Source organism: Emydura macquarii, unplaced genomic scaffold, assembly GCF_026122565.2.
Source record: "Emydura macquarii macquarii isolate MOO-44397 ecotype Brisbane River unplaced genomic scaffold, CSIRO-AGI_Emac_v2 contig_705, whole genome shotgun sequence".
NCBI lineage: Eukaryota > Metazoa > Chordata > Testudines > Chelidae > Emydura > Emydura macquarii.
The window spans coordinates 17,306,157-17,327,578 of record NW_027130842.1 but is presented as its reverse complement, the minus strand read 5'-3'; the positions used below and the strand labels follow the sequence as shown (position 1 = coordinate 17,327,578).

At 40.3% G+C, this 21,422-nt stretch overlaps 1 protein-coding gene across 1 annotated transcript in view; it reads right to left on the bottom strand.

The window, feature by feature from the left end:
* Positions 1-21,422, bottom strand: part of FNDC1 (fibronectin type III domain containing 1) — a 114,429-nt gene that overhangs the window by 29,509 nt on the left and 63,498 nt on the right. The window contains exons 9-13 of the mRNA XM_067542238.1: positions 19,345-19,463; positions 16,473-16,584; positions 12,672-13,037; positions 3,900-3,965; positions 504-665 (exon numbers count right to left, since the gene is read on the bottom strand). Of these exons, the coding sequence (XP_067398339.1) occupies positions 504-665; positions 3,900-3,965; positions 12,672-13,037; positions 16,473-16,584; positions 19,345-19,463 (825 nt within the window). The remainder of the gene's footprint in view (positions 1-503; positions 666-3,899; positions 3,966-12,671; positions 13,038-16,472; positions 16,585-19,344; positions 19,464-21,422) is intronic.

Below are 21,422 nucleotides of genomic sequence, written 5' to 3'. Positions count from 1 at the left end.
CAGAGTAGACACCCTTAGGCTACATGTACACTTAAACCACTACAACAGCACAGCTGCACTGCTGCAGCTCTTCACTGTGGACAATCACTACAGTGACAGGAGGGGTTCTCCTATCACTGTACTTAATTCTCCTCCCCAAGAGGTGAAGCTAGGTCGACAGAAGAATTCATCTGTTGACCTACCAATGTCTACACCAAGGCTTAGTTCGACTTAACTATCTCGCTTAGGAGTGTGGATTTTTTTCAATCTGGTTTAGCTAAACTGGTTTAATTAAACTACTATAAATGTGTGCATAGATATGGCCTGAGATCAAGATATAGCTCCAAGTGCTGCTATTTGTGTTTATCTTGTGGTAATCTCTCAAACACTGTACAGCGTCAAGAAGAGTTGTGGTTTGTTAGTCAGATTTGTGCACAGTCTCCTCACCAGGTGATTGATACAGCTCAAACATGAGCTAGTGACCTAATGCAGCAAAAATATAAAAAAACAAGCACTGAACTTACCAGTAAATCGTTTCTTCCCAACTAAGTCAAATTCTGACACAGGGTCAGAGCCGGCGACACTGATCTCTGGATAGTCTCTGTCAGGCACTGCTTCTGTGGTAGTAGTAGTAGTGATCATGGTGGTGGTGGTTGGCGGAACAGTGCTCTCAAAAAACTCATAGTCTTCAGAAGACAAAGAAGAGTTGACAATATTAACTTGTTCCATCTTAAACTGGCTTAAACTAGAAAGGGAACTTGTAGTTTCCCTCATTACAAACTATGATGAGAAAACAAAAGCAACATTCACCAGCACACCTGACAACACACATTTCTTATAGATTTTTAAGTCAGAGGATAGAATGTATTCCTCTTCTTCCCAGGGCTTAGAACAAACTAAATATAACAAAGAGTCTTTGCACTAAAATAAGGGTGAGGAAAGCCTCCAATTTTTTCAATTTACTTTACTAACTATAAAAATAATGGAGCAAGAAGGGATCTAAGTTTTTTTGGAAGGAACTAAGAGGGAAGAAGTGAGTCTGTTCTCTCAAGCAATTAATATGCATTTTAAAAAATATGTATATATTGACAATAAATATTTTAAATCATCCAGAGAACCCAATTTGGCTCCCATTAAAGTTAACAGCAAATTTCTCATTGACTAATGGAATCTCCAAAAAAATGATATTACACAGATTGGGACATGGTACAGGGGATATGCACACACATCAGATACAATAAACATATGCACCAGTTTGGGGGTAAATAATACATTGGCAAAAGAGCAGTAGGGAGATATCAAAAACTAAAAAATTAAAGTTAATAGGAAACTGAGGCAAGATCCTCAACTGCAGGGGACGAAAGGAGAGGGGGCTTTAAGCCACCTTTGTACCACCCCCTTACAATCTTGGGGCAACTTCCCACCGGTCTGGTAACCTGGTGAAAGTTAGAGCTACCCAAAGGCTTGGACTGCCAATGGTCCCCAGTGGACACTGACAGCAAAAGAATCCTGGCCCTGTGCCATTCGCCCTACACCAACTGCAGGGAAAAGGTGGCACGAAAGTCACTACAGGAGCTTTCCACCATTTGAAGAGCCTCCGTCCACAGGGGAGATCCTTCTGTGGCTAAGATGGGCGCTTTAGTGCAGCTTGCACCACCGGAATTAAATGAAACGGCCCTAACACAATGGAAGGTCTGGTCAAATGAATCGATCAGTTTCTCCTGGGCAATGAAAAAGTGTGACGCTGCCACCTATTGAAGCTGGGTTTTAATTAAGGGACACCGAGTTGAAATTCTGACACTGCAGAACAAAAGGAAAATGAGCATTTGCTCTCATCATACACATCCTGAGATGGTCTGCGGGCTCAGGTTTTGCTTTGAATGTGATCTGTTTTAATTAATGAAGTCTCTGTGCTCTGTGGGTGAAAGTCACCCCTGTGCAGAGGGCCAGTAAAAGGCCTTACCATGAAAGTCCCACTTAAACTCTAATTACATGGGATTGAAGTGGTGGGCTAGGCCTCATGCTGGCTTTTTGCCCCAGGGGGAATTTTATCTTAGGTCTTGGTCAATTCACCAAAGACATTAGTGCTTGGTTCCTAGTAAATATTCTCTCAAACGTTGCACTCTCCTTTTTCCCAAATTCTTTTTCCTTTTCTCTTCAATGTTTTTCTGGTTTGGTTTAAAATCCTTGGATTGCATTCACCAAGTAAAATTTTATTAGCTTGCGGCCATAAATACTGCAGCAAAGTTACTGCTAAAAAGCTTTGGGTTTAACGAAGGTCTGTACTTAGCTAGGTTAATGCATGGGGAGGAGAAGCAAAAGCATGAGAATTATAAAGGGCAGAGCAGCAGAAGTCAGTGATGGCAGAAAGTCATTGGCATTTCTAGTAATCTAGACTAGGAAGTTTCTTGAGCATAATGATAATTAAATGGTGGTGGCAGTTGATATTTCCTCTTCAGCTGAAGTTTTAGATTTATTACTTCAAAATGCCATGAATGGTGCACTAGGTTAGCTCTACAAAAATCTTTCCCCCTGCCTCATTTTTTCCTCTTTCTACATATCTTAGTCTGACTTCCTTGGGAGTTCTGCAGATTAATCTTTCAAGGTGTTTGATCTCATTCACTGTGTGCACATTTTATATTCTAAATATAGCACAGGAGGTATAAAAAGGAAGAATGCAGAACATATTTGCAATGCTGTAGAGAGCCAGAGATCTCTAGCAGTACTGCAAGTTCCTAATGCATGCAGGGTAGCTTTATTTTCTATTTTAGATTAATTCAATAACTTTGCTGATTTTTGGTTAGGACTGGATTCCGTAACAGGGAAAATAAGGGGAGGATTGAAGCAGCGTCATTTAGAAGTGTCACTTTGAAAAAAATGCCTTTTTTCCATCATGAGTTGAGTTGTGATCAGGCAGATAAAAGTAACAATTTTTATAACAGCACTTCAAGCTCTTTCTGGGCCTGATTCTCCAGTCTGTTTCATTGACATTGTGCTGCTTACATGCAATATTATGTGGCACAAAGTCAAAGGGGAATCTCCATTAGTATAAAGCTGGAGGAGGCAGCATTGCCGCCTGCTGTGCCAGCTCCATCACTGGTGTAAGGGGAAACTGTGTGGGCGGTGAGGCAGTGGCAAAAGGGGCAGGGTGGCATGGAGCTCCACTACCCCTGGTCCCCCACTGATGTACATTGATGTAATCCATTCAAGCACATTAACGGGTAACTCAGAATCAGCTCTGAACCAGACCATATGTAACACTCTACTTTGGAGATCACATTCGTTCAAACACTCTGTATGTTCACACTGCAGTCAAAGGTGTGAGTGCAGCAGGCACAGACATACGTGAACCACCATTGATCTAGCTGGCTTAAATAACAATAGCAGAGAAGCCGAGGCAGCAGAAGTTAGCCACTTGAGTACATACCCAGGTTTCCAGGCAGGGCCGTACAGGCGGTGCTACTAGTCATCCTGCCGCAGCTTCACTGCTATTGCTATCGGAGCTAGCTAGATCACAGCAAGGTTGGGGATGTTCACATGTGATGCAGTCACACCTTTGATTGCAGTATAGACACACCCACTGTTGCATTTGCTGAAAACTTTTCCATGATTTGAGAATACTGGGCCTGAGTTTCCTTCCCACTGCTCTGGCTGTGATTGACTTCAACTTTAAATTCCATTACGCAGCCAAAGTGTTGTAAAGAGCCTTAGTATATATAGTGAGAATGTAATTGCCTGGGAAGCCTCTGCTCTTCACAAACACCATGGGGCTGCTTGGAAACCAAGGAGCATGGCTCCAGCTCATGATCATGGTGATAGCCAGACTAAGTTCCCGTCCAACATGATTCATTCTTTACAGTGTAAGGAGGGGAAAAAATAACACACAGCACTTGCAAAGGACTTTCCTAATCAACCAGTACCTTCATCATATATCACATATGCCTCTGGAGTTGCTGTCACATCCATATCCAGCCCTGAGAATGCATCTGTTGAAGGAGAAAGAAAAGATAGCATGATTAAATGATTTTTGCCCCCCACAATTACTCTCTGAACAAATTTTAAAATAAAAGTTGAAAGCTATTTAATCGGTATAGAAATTAGAGGAAAGCAGCAGTGCTTCCAGATCCCATGATAATGGGTGCATGATGAATATCTAGAGTAGATGAATGGTTGGCAGCACAAGCAAGCCGGAGGTATGATGCTCCTTCTTGCAGAGCTGCCGTACAAAATACCCAGTAGTGCATCCTCCAGGAATTCTGACCCACAGGCTTCTTGGAGAGAAGGATGCCTTTCTTAGCATCCCTGTAATGGCCAGATCAGGATTTGACCCTTTTGTTGGTTTCATGGCAAGAACCTAAGACTTTTAAGCAAGAATGAGCGAATCAGTTCAAATAAAATAAGAACGACAGTGAACTTCCACTGAAAATGTTTTGAATGCAAGACAATTTGGAGGATTATCCTTGTGTATAATAGACTTCCAACCTCCCCTATAAAAGTCACATCAGCATTTCTTCAGGTCCTGTGTTCTCTCTTGGATCAGTTGCTATCTTGTGAGTCTGGGGATTTCCTTGCAGTCAGAAAAATGCATTTTGCAGTGCTTGCGGCTCAAGAAAGCTACAGAGTGCACAAGATTTAGACTAGCCATTCAGAACAATACTGAGAAAATAGGAGTATTCTGAATGATTCCATTAAAGGTAGGCCATGTTAGAAGCCATAAAAATGAAGAGCTGGGCTTTGGGAAGAAGATGTGGTTGGGAGGAAGGACAGTAAATGAATAAGAGCAGGAGGAAGACCTCAGAAGGTTTAGATACCTATCTGAATTTTGAGGGGCTTGCATCCATCTTCTGAAGTATTTTTCTCTCACTTCTGCTCTGCAGGTTTTAGGACCTAATCTCCAACTATCTGGATTCTAATAGGCAGGGTCACCAATTATAATGGCCACAATGATTACCATAAATAGTTACAGATCTCAGCTACATTTTCCATAACATTTTTAACAGCTGAGGCACAAAATCTATTTGACCATTCTTTACCAGGATGCTTGGTGATAATGAAAAAAAGAAAGTTATTTGCTTTTCCAAAAAAACCCTAAAACCAAAATAAAAAGGCCTCACTCCAAGTAGAATAATGCAAGGCTGATTTTATATACATTATACTACAGGCATCTATATTAAAGATTTTGTGTGTGTGTGTGTACACACAAACACACAGGCACAGAGGCACAAACACACACACACTATCCTGAATGTAATCTAGTTGCACACAACAGTTTAAATTATATTCATTCATCCAACTACTAGACACATTTCATACATTAATATTGTTCTGTGAAGAACAAAGACAGATAACCTCTTACTGTAGCACTTGATAAGACAGGAAATTTTAGTTATATTAAGGCATTAACACGTTTTCCAAAATTTCAATTTCCAGTGTTAAAGAATTAAAAATAAAATCTGAATCATATTAGCACGTTTCATTTATTTTTATTTGAGAACTAAGAATGAACATATAAACCTTCATTTTCTATTTCTTGTTATTACATTCACACACACACAAAAAAAAAACCTAGCTTGTATAATACAGCAGTAATTTTAGTGCCAAAACAAATTTTAAAAAGACAGGAAATTGGCTCATTCTCCTCAGACTTTAACAAAGCAAAAGTCTGACACATTCTCATGGTAAACTTCTGCAGCTGACAGTCAGAAGAAGATCATACAAAGCAGTGAATGTCTACTTGACATCTGCCAGGCTAGCATGTGATACAGTGCATCTTTTGAGGAAGCCAGTGACTCTTCATAAAGTAGTCCGTTGGTATTGATCGCTAGTTGTAATGTATGCGCTCTGTTTTAATACTGCCAGCTAAATTACTGAGTATCAGATATACAGGCAGCTTTCAAAGTGTTAATGGGCAGATTTCACTCCTTCATGCTTCCCACCTGAAATACCTGTTTTCAAGATAATAGTCCAATACAGAGAAATTGTATTTTCTTTTGTGTTCATTGAAGTTCTCTGGTTTACAGAGATGTATTTCCTCAGCACTGGGTGTGGCATGGAAATGGTGTAGTTGTTGCAAAACAAACAAAAAAATCTCCCCCCACACAAGCTTCTGTTTTATGTGTTTTCATGTTTACGTTGACTGTAGCTCCTCAGTCAGCTCCTCCGACTTTGAATGTAGCACCCTAGGCTCCCCAGTAGTTAGCAGGTTGAAGTAATACACGTGAGAACTACACACTTCCTTGTCTTCACTAGAATTTTACCACATTCACCACAAGTTAGCCAACATGTAAAAAAAATTACCATCTTTTCTCCGGGTATGGGCACATCCAGAGTTGAGTCATCTGGGCAGTTTCACTGACAAATTTATGCTTGGGTTGCCAAACTTGTATGACTGTTAAATGCTGCTGAATCTAGTGAAATGTTGACGATAAATTGTGCTGGGATGAGCAAGTATTCTGCCAAATATTTAACAGACTTTGCCAAAGAATTAATATAACATGTGGTGACATTTTTGGCACTTAAAGCCCAAGTCTGTTCGGAAGCCAAGTACTGATGGTGACAAAATATCAGGCTTTGGAAAAATAACTGTTCTACTAAAGACCCAGAAAGAGGAGAGAGACAGTGCAAAAACTCGCTTTGGAAATATTCAGGACAGAGCAGCACCAAAGGTTTAGGGCATGCTGGTAGCACTGTCAGTAGCAACTGGTTATCCTCCTTCAACGGTAATATAGCAGTTGTTTAATAGGCACCATGGAGGAGCTTTCATCTAAAGGATGGTCACCCAGACAGGGCAGGCTGTTTTACTGCATGTGTCAAACATTGGACTAGGCAGCCAAGCTGCGGTTTGAGGAATTTTATGGAGAGAGAAGCAAACATTTATTCCCCACAGAAATCTTCATAACTCTTAAGTGGGGATTAATATTTCTCAACCCATGTCATGCGTACGTTGCAGGATCCAGGAAGTGTCCTGTCCTTTCATTCCTCCAATTTGATGCATCAGCAGAGAAGTTCTCGACATGCTAGACTTTTAGAGAGGGACAGATGGTTTTTCTGCAACACATAATAAGGCCCTCTATAGATTTGGTTTGGTCCATGGATGATATAATGCCTCTTTCGCAAAAAAACAAAACTTGGGCCAGAGCTTCTGTCAAACTGGACACTGGAAAAGAAAGAAATGTCAATATTTTAAAAGTTCTTTATACTTGAGAAAAATCAGCCAATGCCTTTGCTAAAAATAACACTGAAATATTTTTAGGGCCAGATTTTAAAAGCTTTGATGAAATTCAGGGCAGCCTTACTCTAGGAACACTCCCACTGAAGTTAATGTGTCTGCTTGTGGAATAAGAAGCTGCCTAATATGAAGGGAATTGGAATCCGGCCCTTAGATATTTTCATGAAGATATTTTTGTGTGTCTTCAAGATGCAATCAATGGTATGTTAAAATGGACTCAAAAAAGCTGCCCTGTTGTCTTTCAACAGGTCCTTATATCACAGCTTCATACTATAGAGGAAGGATTCTCCAGTAGTTAGAGCACTAACCTACCACTTGGAAGACCCAAGGCACTGCTGTGCCACAGACCTCCTGTTTGACCTTGGGCAAGTTACTTTGCCTCTCTGTGACTCAGTTCCCCATCTGTAAAACAGGGATAATTCCTACCTCACAGGGTTGTTATGAGGTAAGTATATTAAAAGATTGTAAGGTGCTCAGCTGCTATGATATTGGGAATTGTATAAACATAGATAAATACTATAAATCACCCAGGCTGCCTAAGAAATATGACTCATCTTGAATTGCCAGAGGTGGAGAATAAGGAAAAAAGACAAAGGGAAGATATAAAGGATTTCCATATTAAACTCTGAACTCTAGGAAAAAGACTAGTATACCAAGAAAAGCGTCAATGGCTTTCACTTGATTTTTCTTAACTTGGGTCTCTACCAAAACCACTTGCTGCCATAATGAAAGTGAGATACGCCCACGAAAAATCTTAAAGAAAGTAAACTGGATCACAAAAAGGGAACAAAAAGATCATGAAAGCAGTGCCAAAGAGAGAGTTGGCAGTAATAATACTAAAAACAATAGCGATAATATCTGTCCCCACCTCAGTCCCTTATAAGGAACAGCTGTAAAAAATAATTATAGTAAAAAATAGTTACCAGTACTGTAAAACAAAGCGTTTCAATGACACCATGAAGAAACACTAGCAACAACAGAAAAGGAAAAAATGGCCACGCAAAAGTTCTTTTCTAAAAATGGCTAACAGAAAAGAAAGATAAGGAGGGAATTCTTGACGCTATGGGTGAAGTATAGTGGTTTTATCAGCATGAATTTGGTCAGGCAACATTACTCACTAGTGGTAAAGCCACAGAAGAGTTATTCTGGTCATCCCAAATGAGTGCCAATAATAAATACGACATGACACTCATGTACTTTGTATATCACACACATGTTTTAGGCCCCATCAATAGGTCAGTGTAATAAGGAGAAAGAAGGAGACTTTTTTTGTTCAGTCTTGGTTTAAAATAAACAGCCAGTGTTTTTTTAGAAGCTGCTCAACAGTTTGGGATGTTAGAATGGGTGGTAGAAAGATGGACTGGTAGGTAGAAGGCAGGTGAGGCAGTCAAAAGTGCATGTGTCTGCAGGTTTTTCACAGAGGTATCCTCACCACACTGCCATGGTGCTCTTAAAGACGCATTTCATAGCTAAGGCTGGGATTTCCAAAGCAGTCTAAGGAAGTTAGATGCCTAAATTCAATTGAAATTCAAAACTCTCTCACGCTCAAGCCTGAACAGGTGGGACAGTAATAGCTGCAATAATTCCCCATGCTAAATATAGGGATTGCTGCACATCACATAGGTGCTCTGACAATAAATGCAGTCAGGGACAAGATTTAAGGGCACCCACAGCAAAGCCCTACTTATGTTACTGTGTAAGAGATTATATTTAATATTCCTCTGTCTCTCTCTTTACATACACATGTATACATAATCAAAAATAGTTACACAAAATTAATAAATACTAATATAAATAATAACAATTCTGCCTATACAAAGCAAGAAAATCTCTCAAAGAGATTACTCACCCAGTACAGCTGATGGAGGAAACTCCAATCTTCTGCCCATGGCTGTTTTTGTGAGAGGTTTGTGTCCATTTCTCAGCTCATCCTCAGCTGCCGGTTTCTCTTCTTTCCATCTCTTCTGTGCTGTCTAAACTGATATTGTGGCTCCCCAGATATCATTTACATTGCCTGTTTCTAAATCCAGTTACAGACTTCTATGATTGGGGGAGCTGTAGGACAATTCTGTAGGCGCTTTCTGGTCCACTTTTTTAAATATAAAGTAGCTGTATTCAAATGACGAGTGAGTTGAATTTAGACCTGCTGTATGCAAGCTCAACAAAATTGACTTAGGTGAATTTGTTCTTGTTTACTTCAGATCTAAATTTGGCAGTGTCTTTAGCTTGTATTGCTGCAACAGAGATACAATGACAAGCTAGGTATCTGTTTTATATTTAATGTGGGAAAAAAGTTCTGCATGACCTTCTACTTTAAGCATTTAGAGCCAGGTTGATCTTTCCCCAGCTCCAAGGAGTGACATTTCTTGTTCAACAATCTATTTCTGCTCCTTGTGTGTCTTCCAGTTATATCTTCCTACTTTACTGATGAAAACAAGTTTTTACCATGATTAGAACACTGCAGAGGCAACACAGCTATAAACAGTAAGATGATTTCTATCTCTGTTTACAATCCATATTCGTTCGCTGTATTCAAAAATGACAAAAGAGAGTGAGCAAGAACAGCTATGAGAGGCAGTGTTTCCTAATGGACAGAGCTCTAGACTGGGACTCAGAAGACCTGGGTTCTATTCCTGGCTCTGCCCCTGACCTGCTGGATGACCTTGACCAAATCATTTCAACTCTCTGTACCTCGGTTTCCCAATCTGTAAAATTGTCATAGGATACTGATCTCCTTTGCAAAGCACTTTAAAATCTATAGCTGTAAAGTCTATATAAGAGCTAGGCATTATTATCAGAGATGGGCCCAGACTCCACTCAGAACTTTGACACAGAGACAGAAGTCAATGGAGTTACACTCATTTACACCAGCTGGAAATCTCACCCACAGATTTTATAGTCTTGACTCCATAAAGCACTTGCTTCTCATGGATAGGTGACGGTAACTGACAGATGTACAAAAGTAATGTGAAGCGTGGAGACTGTAAGCAATGCCAGTCTTTGTTGGTACAGTACAACTTTTCATCGCTAGTATCTCCATCTTTCTACCATAGCACTGGCAGATGTGAATGAAGGGTTAGACTAACTAAAGAGGGAATATATGCAAATTATTTATAATCAACTAAAGAGGGGTCATCTACAGAACAGTTGCAAGTGAAGTGGTTGTGCATGTCATTGGGCAATTAGTCTAGGGAAACCTGGATAACAGGTTCATCTGGATTAAAGTGAGGTTATAGTAGGAACAGGGACTATATAAAAGTTCTGACCCCAGTATGCCTTTCAAGCACATCTGCCTACTTTACTGAGAAAAACAAGTTTTTATTCCTACTAGTAGGACACTGCACAGGCAATACAGCTATGGAAAAGCAAGGTGGTTTATGTTCTGCTCCATGCATCATCAGCAAAATTGTCAACAAAGTTCTAGGGACTCAGTGATACTTCTACTGAGGTCATTGGCATTTTTGACATTTACTTGAGTGAAAGATGAATCAGATCAGAAACACAGAATATTATTTAGAGCTGCTCATGAGGAGGCTAGAACCAGAAAGAACCCAGCCTGACTTTTGTATCCTAAATTGGGATTGGTTGGGATCCCAACCAATCCAACAGAGAAATGTCACATGTGCCTAACTTTCAGCACGTAAGGAGTTCTACTGAAAATCAAAGTACTCACATGCTTAAAGTTAGTCATGGGTTTAAGCACTTTGATGAATTAGGGCCTGAGTTTGCCGGATTGGCCATTAGAATAATTCGTTTATAAACTGAGTATATGTGATATGGAAATGATTGTGAGAGAATAAAATTACAGCCCTGCAATGTTGTTTTCACAGTCCCTTTTCTGATGAGGACAGCACTTTAAAGCTCATAGCATTGCTGTTTCAGCCTCTACAGATGCAGCTGTTTGTTCAGAAGCCAAAGCTTAAGATGTTGGCCAAAAGAATGACTGTTCAGTGTTACATTAATTTATACAGTGCCGCATGGCCCTCTGGAAAAGGGACAGCTAAATGAAACTAAATCAAGGCCATGATCCAAGCCCAATGAAGCAATGGGATCAGGCCCCAAATAGCTAGTTGATAACAAACATTTGTTTTTATGAGATTCACAATAATGGTTTGTGATGTGACGAGTCTTGGAGATTCTTTTTAAAGCATGTATTGTTTCAGATTGCAGTGAAATACTGAAACATTCCTCTTGACATTGTCAGATGGCAAAAATCTCGAGTTCTCTCTTCCACAATCAACTGTAACTGGCAAGCTCAAAAGATCTCTTTTAAAAAAAAACAAAGTTTTCACTTTACATTTTTGTAATTGTGCTGCACTGCCACACATACTGTGACTCAGGCAAGGGATCAAAGGAGTGCCAACTGGCAGAGGACACAAGGGTTACATAGGATTTTACAGGGATCCCCTGGGTCAGATATATGCATAATAGTTCATTGAAGGCTGATGTGTGAGAACTATACCAAAAGACAGTAGCCCACTGATCATCATAGTCATTGCAAAATGTATAGGTGGATAATATTTAAGGAGTTATGCATCTATACTGAAAATTATGTTCTTAAGGTCTTCGTGTTAAAACAGGTAACCAGGAGGTGATATATCTTGGAAATGTTCCTTTCAGGCAGGAGATAACCGACCGTCTTCCTGTCTGGTCATATGCATACAGTGTATTGTATGCCTCGCAATGTACCCCTATTTGCATATTTAGCCATGGGCTAAATAAAAGATAGCAAAATCTACAAGAGAGGAAGTCTACAAGATGAAACAAACAGTGTGTGTGTTGGGGGGGTTTCTGTTTATGAATAGCAAATAAAGAACTTTTCTGGTATATCCTGGGGTGCAGGAAACACATCATCCTTTACAGAGGATGCCAGCTAACAGCGTGCTTCTCTCATGAAAGGCGAGTCAAAGCCAAGTGTGGCTGTAAATACTCTACAATACTCTACAAGACAGGAAAGTATCTTGTTAATTAAGTCTAGGCTGTAAAATACATATAAAATAAAATCATAACATGCAACCATTTCTTTCCAGTAATTCTACTTGCTAAAATGTAAACCTCTGTGCTATGTCAAATAAATGTATACTTGATTTCACTATAAACATATTTAAGTGCTGAGTGTTAAGCTGACTGGTGATCTGGGGTGGAATAGGTAAGCTGGGATACTGTTTCTTTGGAAGCAGCAAATCTGTGAACACAGTGTCCAGCGGGCCAAGGGCTGGACACTCCACAGAGATGCTTGGAGGGCTTGTGGCTTGTGCTTGTTGCTAAGCTGCAGAGACACAGCTGGGCCTGTGAGGCCTAGTGGGGAGTTGCTTGTGTTGCCCCAGAGAAGTTGAGGAGCTGACTCATGGCAGGCACAGACAAGGCTTTGTCACACTATGGGCAGGTGGCAGAGAAGTGTCTCACAGCCCTGGCTACCCACAGGAAACATCACACATACTGTTTGTGCTTATATTACTGTTACCTTCCGCGTTGCATTCGGGCAGGCCATCAAGCCCTATTACCAACTTGCCCTCCTCGTCATATTGAGCATCAGTGCCTGGGGGACACGTCGGTAGTGGTTTCTCTGTCAGAGGCTCAGTAGTTGTTGGTTCAGGAGTGGTGGTGGTGGTGGTTGTTGTTGTGGTAGCTATAGTTGTGGTTGTTGTGGGAATTGTAGTCATAGTTGTTGAAGGAGTTGTAGTCTTTTTAATCATTTCAAGACCAATCAGTGGTTTCCCTCCAAGGCTTACTATTGGTTTATCTTGTGCACTTGCTAGAGGCTTACTAAATCGCCCATGTCCAAACAAGGGTAATCCATCAGGACTCACTACTGGAGCACCCCCAGCATCTAAGAGAGAAGAACAAAACAAACATATCTAATTGCTGATTGTCTATGTTTTTAATCATGGCATTTAGCATGAGCAGATTTCCATATAAGAATCCAAAAGTCCACATCTAGGGAAATAGAGAAGTGATTCAGGAGGACCTCATGCAAACTGCAGTGTCATCCATTTTTATTAGCCGTTCAGTTAGCATTTCTTTTGAAGTTGGGCAGCTCCTATCCAGGCTCTGAAGAGCTGAAACCTAAGGGTGTATCAGAACTAGTGAAGAGAGCTATAATAAAACCTGACTTAAAATAGGTGAACCCTGCCTGGTTGAAACGCTGAGCATGCAGCCCTTTCAATTACTATGATTCCGCAGCATGTAACAGCACATAGAAGGGGTTTCATATATCAGTTTCACTCATGTGCAAAGATTATACCTACTTTTATTCTCACAAAGGTAGGTGAAAAAATACATGGACAATTGTAAAAGGATCCCTAATTTGATCGGATCCCTAATGTTATACACCAGATATAAGATTTTAAAAAGGATACTCTCTTAGGGAAAAGATCTGTCTTAAGTTATGGATAGCAGGTGTTGTCTGTAACTGTTTCATCTGTATGTACTGCAGATGAGTCCAAGAGCTTCTTTAGATGGATACATATGTAATCACCAGTGATTTCATGAACATCCCACAGTTAATTTTTAGCATTTCCTATTAGTTTTAAAGAGAAAGCCACAAAGTATGCTGTGGATAAATTGAGGGGAAAGAGTTATTTATATCTATGTACATATATAGCAAAATAGCCACATACTCCATACTTTGTATTGGTTCTTTCACACAGTCCTCTCTCATGTAGACACAACTGAAATTGACTTCAATGAAGATTTCGACTGCATAGGAATGCAGGATTAGTTTTTAAGGGACAGATCCTCAAAGGTTGATTTCAGTGGGAGTTAGGTCCTAAATACCTTTGAGAATCTGGGCCTAAGTGCAAATAGGCCTGATTCTGTGAGGTGTTAAATGCCTCCTACTGATGCCAGGTACCCTCAACTTCCAATTACTTCATAGTCATTGGAGGCTGCTCAGCACCTCCAGAAGCATTCAGTATCTCAAAGGACTGGACTCCATGTAAGAAGTATGCCTTGTCTTTCTGTAAATACGTGTTGGTACAGATGCTGTGGATACCCCCTTCAAAGATCTGGGTACTTCCATACATGAGGTATGTCTCACCTCATGGCATGTTTATTTTCTACTCACCCTCCTGTTTTCCCTATGAAAATATGGTTAGCTAATTGTAGTGGAAGGCTCACCCTTCATGTAGAAAGTCCTCAGAACCATCATAATACCATGTGACTTAAAAGACCAATCATTCATTGCAAATATCAAATACTAAACAACCAAGAGTCAAAGACAGATAAAGCAACTCTTAGGATGGAATATATTTGCAAAAAATCTTTATCAATCAATTAGGAATAATAAATACATTTCAAAAAGCAAAATCTATTCATGTATAGTTCCCAAACAAAAATAAGGGTTCAACTCCCTGAATGAACTTTTTGTTCACTGCAAAAAGTTTGTCCAGCTCTACTGAAGAGAACTACATTTTTCAGGAGCTTCTAGTTCTGAGCAAAAGTTAAAACGATATTTTTTAAAAGTACACAAATTGACAAGTTGAAACCTTAATATATAAGGAAACATGCTTAAAAATAGTGGATGTCCTAGTGAACAGGTTTTTTGTTTTAAAAAGAGCCAATACAGCCATAGGGGGTGTATTTGAGGGGTTTGAACTGTGGAACTCATTGCTACATGATGTTGTTGAGGCCAAAAATCTTAATAAGATGCAAAAAGGGGTTGGGCATTTATATGGATAACAAGAATATCCAAGGTTGTCATAGTTAATGGGAACACAAATGTTGGAAGGGATATTAAACATTGTGCTTCAGGGCTTAAGGTGATCTCTAACTATCAGTGATCAGGATGAAAGCTAACTGGGGATAGGGCAAATTGTCCCACATCTCCACATCTGCCTACTGAAACCTGCCACTGAAGTGTCTGGTACTGGCTGCTGTAAGAGACAGGATACTGGACTAGATGGACCTTGGGTCTGATCCAATATTGCAAACAACTATGTTCCTTTGTTTAGTCTCAACTCTGTTCAAAAGAGATGCTGTTATGACTGATGTATTTTTAAGAATCCACAAATTATTACTGGCAGAAATCTGGGATTTTTCTTCCCTCAGTAAATCTCAGTAACAGGAAGACTAAGTGTCCCTTTAGCAAATGACCTATCATAAAGTAGGTTGAACATTTAACAGACATGGCAAACATTGACTTTGAATATCCACTTGAGGAGAAGAGTCAGGAGTCATTTCAAATGTCTATCCCTGAGTTAGTTTTGTGGCTAGATCACAAATTGATGCATTTAATGGGCCAGATTTTGTCTGGCAACATGAAGACAGAGGGCTAAATCCTCTGCTGCTGTGGATGGCAACCAACCAGGGAAGCAGAAGGGATGGGTTGTCAAGTACCAAGTCATGGGTTTTTGATTCTCTGCCTCAGGCCCAGTTTCCATTCATTTTGTATCCAATTCTGCCTGCTCCAGGATGTTACAGACTACCATTCTGTTGCACATGTATAGATGCAGTTACAAAGACATAAAAGGGGATGTGGCCACAGGGAAAGCAACCTTGATTTGCTGTACACTCGTGAGTGGCAGCCCACAATAAAGCAATTGCTCCTATACAAAAACACCCATGCAAAATTATCCTGTTCCCAGCAGGAACAGCTGTATGTGAGGCCACTCTGGCTGAACAGAGGAGTACGTCAACACTATTTGTACAATATATTTCATACCTTTAGCTGTTTATAGATTGAAGGAGATATAATTGTAAGCTCTGCAGGGCAAGGACTGTGCCTACCTTTGTGTTTGTACAGCATCTATTAAAACAGGGCCCCAATCCTCATCGAAGTCTCTGGGCATGACTATCATGTACATTTTAAGGGCTCCATTGAACCTTTGTTCAATGCCCTGTATAAGGAAGGGGTGGTGTGTAGCTGACCTACCCCTGGAGGAACCTCTTGTTCCTAATTATAGGAAGTAACTCAATGAAGCTCTTTTTTGGGTTCAGGTTACTCTCATACTGGCTCAGCTCTGATCAAATTGAGAGTCCAGCTCTCCCTGCCCACCTACTTGGGGGAGGAAGACACTATTGGGTCCACGACCTCCTCTGTGCTCCAGCTGCAACACAGGGAGCAATAATGTGGTCGTGCAGTACGTTCCCCTTCACACTCCTGTAGTGAAGAGATATTCCCCTATTCCCTTGTACAGTCATATTAAGCCGGACCACAATCCAACCCTAAATAAAATCAATATGCCACTTCTGCCATATTTGCCAGAATTTTACATCATATATGAAAACTATTTATTTTTTCCTTTGGAAGAAAGTCTGTCCTTACCAACAATAGTGCGTCCATCTCCTCCTAGTTTCACTCGGAGGGGGTTTCCTTGGGAGTCTTGGAGATATCGTCCTTCAACATTTAACACTAGCCCTCGGTCGAGATCTACAATCTAAAAGCAGTGATAGACATACTGAAACTCACCTAACAGGAAAGAATGTGAAATTAAATTATACAATATTAGTCATATCAGGGGAAAATAGAAGTTTTGAGTAAAATTTTCAGAAGTGCCTGAATCACTGAGGGGAAGATCATCAAAGGAACAAATGGCAGTTCAGTCCCTAACTACTAACCGTGCCTTTGAAAATCCCCTCATTAGGAGCCAAAATCCATAGGACACCTAAGGTACTTAAGCTCTTTTGGAAAATGGTATTTAGGCTTCTAATGATTCAGGCCCAGGCTTTTAAAGGTCTTGAGGCATTGCTTCATTCAGTGTTTCAATGCCTAAATAATTTAGGAGCCTAAATCTCATTTTCAAAAGGGTCTTTAGGCTCCTCAAAGCCAAAATCCCATTGACAATGAATGGGTTTTAGGCTGCTAAATGCCTATGCACTTTTGAAAGTAAGAGTTAGGCTTCTAAACCTATCAGTCATTGAAAAGCTGAGCACAGCAATGCTTAGTGACTTTTAAAAACCTGGGCCTAAGGCACTTTTGAAAATTTTACTCACCCTTTAATTTTAATTGTTTCTAAAAATGATTTCATACATTTAGAAAAGGAAACCAAAGGGTTCACATGTCAACAAGCTAACATTATGGAAGGTAAGTGTCAATTCAAAATAGTTTTAAAATAGTTGAAATGCCCATGTGCATGTTTTTCACACTATCTTGAAAACGTCTTCCACAACAGGCATTTTGATATGTTCCTCTAATATACACTAAGATTAAAATGCCATATGAAATGTATTTATTCTCATGCTGTTATTCAGGTTGCTTGGTACCTTTCTCTGTGAGTATCCTCATTGATTTCAATGAGACTATTTGAGGAGTTAGGCACGAATCAATGTGGGGGGGGCGGTTTCAGAAACAAAAATTCCTTCCATACATAGGCTGGTTATCAACACAGTAGGTGGGATTTTCAAAAGCACTGAATGGAAGATTTTACAAGGTATTTAGGCACCTAAATATGGCCAACAGCATGTTGTAAACTATTAAGAAAGGGTTAGAAAGCAAGACAGAAAATATCATAATGCCACTACAGTAGAACCTCAGAACTGACCGGTCAACCACACACTTCATTTGTAACCGGAAGTCAGCAGCAGAACCAAACAAACAAAAAAAGCAAATACAGAACAATGCTGTGTTAAACGTAAACTACGAAAAAAATAAAGGGAAGTTGGAAAAAAAAATTCACAAGGAAAATGTTTCTGTGCTCACTTCATTTAAATTAAGATGGTTAAAAGCAGCATTTTTCTCCTGCATAGTGAAGTTTCAAAGCTGTGTTAAGTCAATGTTCAGTTGTAAACCTTTGAAAGAATAACCATACATTTTGTTCAGAGTTACAAACGTTTCAGAGTTACAAACAACCTCCATTTCTGAGGTGTTCATAACTCTGAGGTTCTATTGTATATACATCCATGGTCTGTCCATATCTTCAAAACTGTGTCCAGTTCTAGCTACCCCATCTCAGAAAGGATATAGTCGAACTGGAAAAGGTTCAAAGTAGAGCAACAAAGATGATCAAGGTATGGAACAGTTTCCATATGAGGAGAGACTAAAAAGATAAGGGCTGGTCAGCTTAGAAAAGAGACGACTGGGGATGTGGTGAGGAAAGGGGGAATATGACAGAGGTCTATAAAATCATGAATGGTGTGGAAAAAGTGACTAGAGAAGTGTTATTTACCCTTTCATACAATACAAAAACCGGGGGTCACCTGATTAAATTAATAGGCAGTAGATTTAATACAAACAAATTCTTTTTCCACAATGCACAACTAACTTGTGTAACTTATTTTCATGGGATGGTGTGAAGACCAAAACTATAATAACTGGGTTCAAAAAAGAACTGGATAAATTCATGGAGGATATGTCCATCCATGGACCAAGATGGTCAGGGATGCAATCCCATGCTCAGGGTGTTCCTAAACCTACTACTACCAGAAGCTGGGAATGGAAGACTGGAATGGATCAGTCCATAATTGCTGTGTTCTGTACACTCCAATTCAGGCCACTGTCAGAGACAGGATATAGAGCAAGATAGACCATGGTCTGACCCAGTATGGCAGCTCTTATGGTCTTACATTGAAATAGATGCCTAGTGGAATTTTCAAAAGTCCCTTTTGAAAAAATCAATGGAAATTAGACACCTACGTGCTTTTGAAAAACCTACAAGATCCCTTTCAGTATCTTTATGTGCCTAACTCCCTTTAAAAATCTGGTCCTAAAGGTTTGTCTACATAGGGAAGCTATTTCACAGTAAGCTAGAGTCTGAACTTAGAGCACTATAACAGCTATTCTGGAATAACTGCCTCTGTGGATACTCTTATTCTGGCTATAATGTAGCTATTGTGGAATGGTTATTCCAGAATAATTGTGCTGGTCAATCTCCCCAAAGCATTAAGCGACTTAGGAGCACAACTGCCATTGACTTAACCAAAAGCACTTAATTGAAGTTAATGGGGTTTATGCTCTAAATTCCTTAGGTGCTTTTGAAAATGCAATTAAGCCTTAAATCAGCAATTTAAATCACACAACAATAAATAAATAATATTTTTTCAGAGAGTCATAGACTTTTAAGGCCAGAATGGACCATTGGTCTGATCTCATTTTATTTCCTTTTTTGGTGAAGAGTACCATTCCTCTTTTTTTCTTCTTTTTATTTTATTATATTTTAAGAAGTCAAAGCATCTTGAATTTGCAAAGAAGGTCACCCTACCCACTTTGTTCCTTGAGGACCATTGATTATTCTCTGTCCACTTGGTTTTCCATTATTACCAGGTAGTATTTTCCCATTTATATTTGTTTTTGTTGTAAGATTGGGCCTACCGTTACTACCTGAAACAGATAACACAATTATATTCAGTATTCTTAACAAGTGTGTGCACACACCCAAACCACACTTTATAACATGAACAAATAAAATGGTCATTACAAACTGTGCTTAATTATTTACACATGAAGCTGTATGTCCTGTACATAAAGCTGTGTTTACAATAAATTAAATATAAAGGGTTAGATTCACTCTGGCTACTATGCATTGCTCTGTTGATGCAAAGAAGATGTAAACCTGGCCTAACTGGATGCTTAAACTGGATCTATGGTTGCTTTGTGTGTCTGAAATGCAGCAAAGCAGCCATGGCATACCAGTAACCAGGCCCAGAACCTATTAAAACCAGGAAATTCACAATTAAAGCTGAAATCCAAACCATCATAACTATTACAGACATTTATAAGGCACCTATCACCATAGTATCTGCATGCCTTTTCCATAGTTTACAGTGGATCAAGAAATTACATAGCCTCCAAATTAGAGAGTGAATATCTTGAGTGAACCTATAGCACCCAAACCAATTTATCTGAAAAGACCAGAACAAAGGAATTACTAGCCATGAAACTAGCTGCTGAAGGATTCCAGCATCGATCATTAGGGGATCTCACCTTGCATCATACTAGAACAGAGGTCTAGCTTGGCTCCTGATGATTTTCTGGTGAAAGCAAATTCTAGAACTCCTGAGAAGGCCTTGCCATCAGCACTTGCAATTGCTAACCTGCTAGTGGACTGATAGCTGAAGCATTCCTGCCAAAAGCAAGTGCTATAATGGGGAAAATGTCTCTGAAATAAATGGCAGCCCTAAGCCTGCAAACAAGAGCAGAATTTGACCTATTATGAAGGCCCTGATAGAGAAAGGACCATATAGACTGCAATATGTCAGCTCAGCGGGTTTCACATTACAAATGTATTTTCGTTCTGGATTCTGGAATTTTAGCTTTCAGTTGGTTCAGACTAGAAAATCAGGGGTTAGTTTTAAATCTACATAGTAGACTCAGTCTTGCTCCCCTTGAAGTTAATGGGAGGCCAGCTATTGGCTCAAGGAGCCTGGATCAAATCCTTAGGCCTGGTCTACACTATAGAGTTTTGTCGACCAAAGTCAGCTTTTTGCACCAAACCAGTGGTGGTGTATACACTACAATCCCCCCACCCCACTCTCCAGCCAACTCATCTCCCCTGATCTGGCAACAATATAAAACCACCTCAATGAGAAGCATAGAGCTTTTTGCATCAAACTTTTAGCAACAAAGCGTCAATGAAGACACTACACTTGGTTATGTCACAGTAGATGGTCTCCAGGAGGTGTCCCACAATGCCCATCCTGACTACTCTGGCCATCAGTTTGAGCTCTGCTGCCCTGCAGCCATCTGTCCCGACACCTTTAAATTCCCAGAAATTTTTGAAATTCCACTTCCTGCTTGGTCAGCATGGAGAATTCACATTGCATCTTCCCAGCTGACCATGGCTGTTCCATGCACCAAACCTTCTCCTGCTGGGAGCACACCGGAGCTCCTACATCTGATCAGCATTTGTGGAGAGGAGGCTGTGCAGTCCCAGCTCCACTCCAGCCATAGGAATTTTGAAACCCCAGTCAACTTTCTCATGGCATGGCGGAGAAGGGCTATGAATGGGACACGCTGCAGTGCCATGCGAAAATCAAGGAGTTGCAGCAAGGGTTACCAAAAGGCTAGGGAGTCAAACCATCACTCTGGTGCGAACCAAAGTCCTGCCGCTTTATAAGGAGATGGAAGCCATTCTTTGCTTCAACCCCACCTCCACCACCAAGAGCCCTGTGTATACCTCCATGGTCCCCAGAGACAATGGACACCGGACTCAACCCCGAGAAAGAGGTCATGGATGAGGAGGACAAGTTGGAGGACGATGCAGAGCTGGGAACTAGGGAGCCAGGACCTCTTCTTGACCCTGCAGGGTTCAACCCAGTCCCTGCTCTCCTGCCCTGGCCT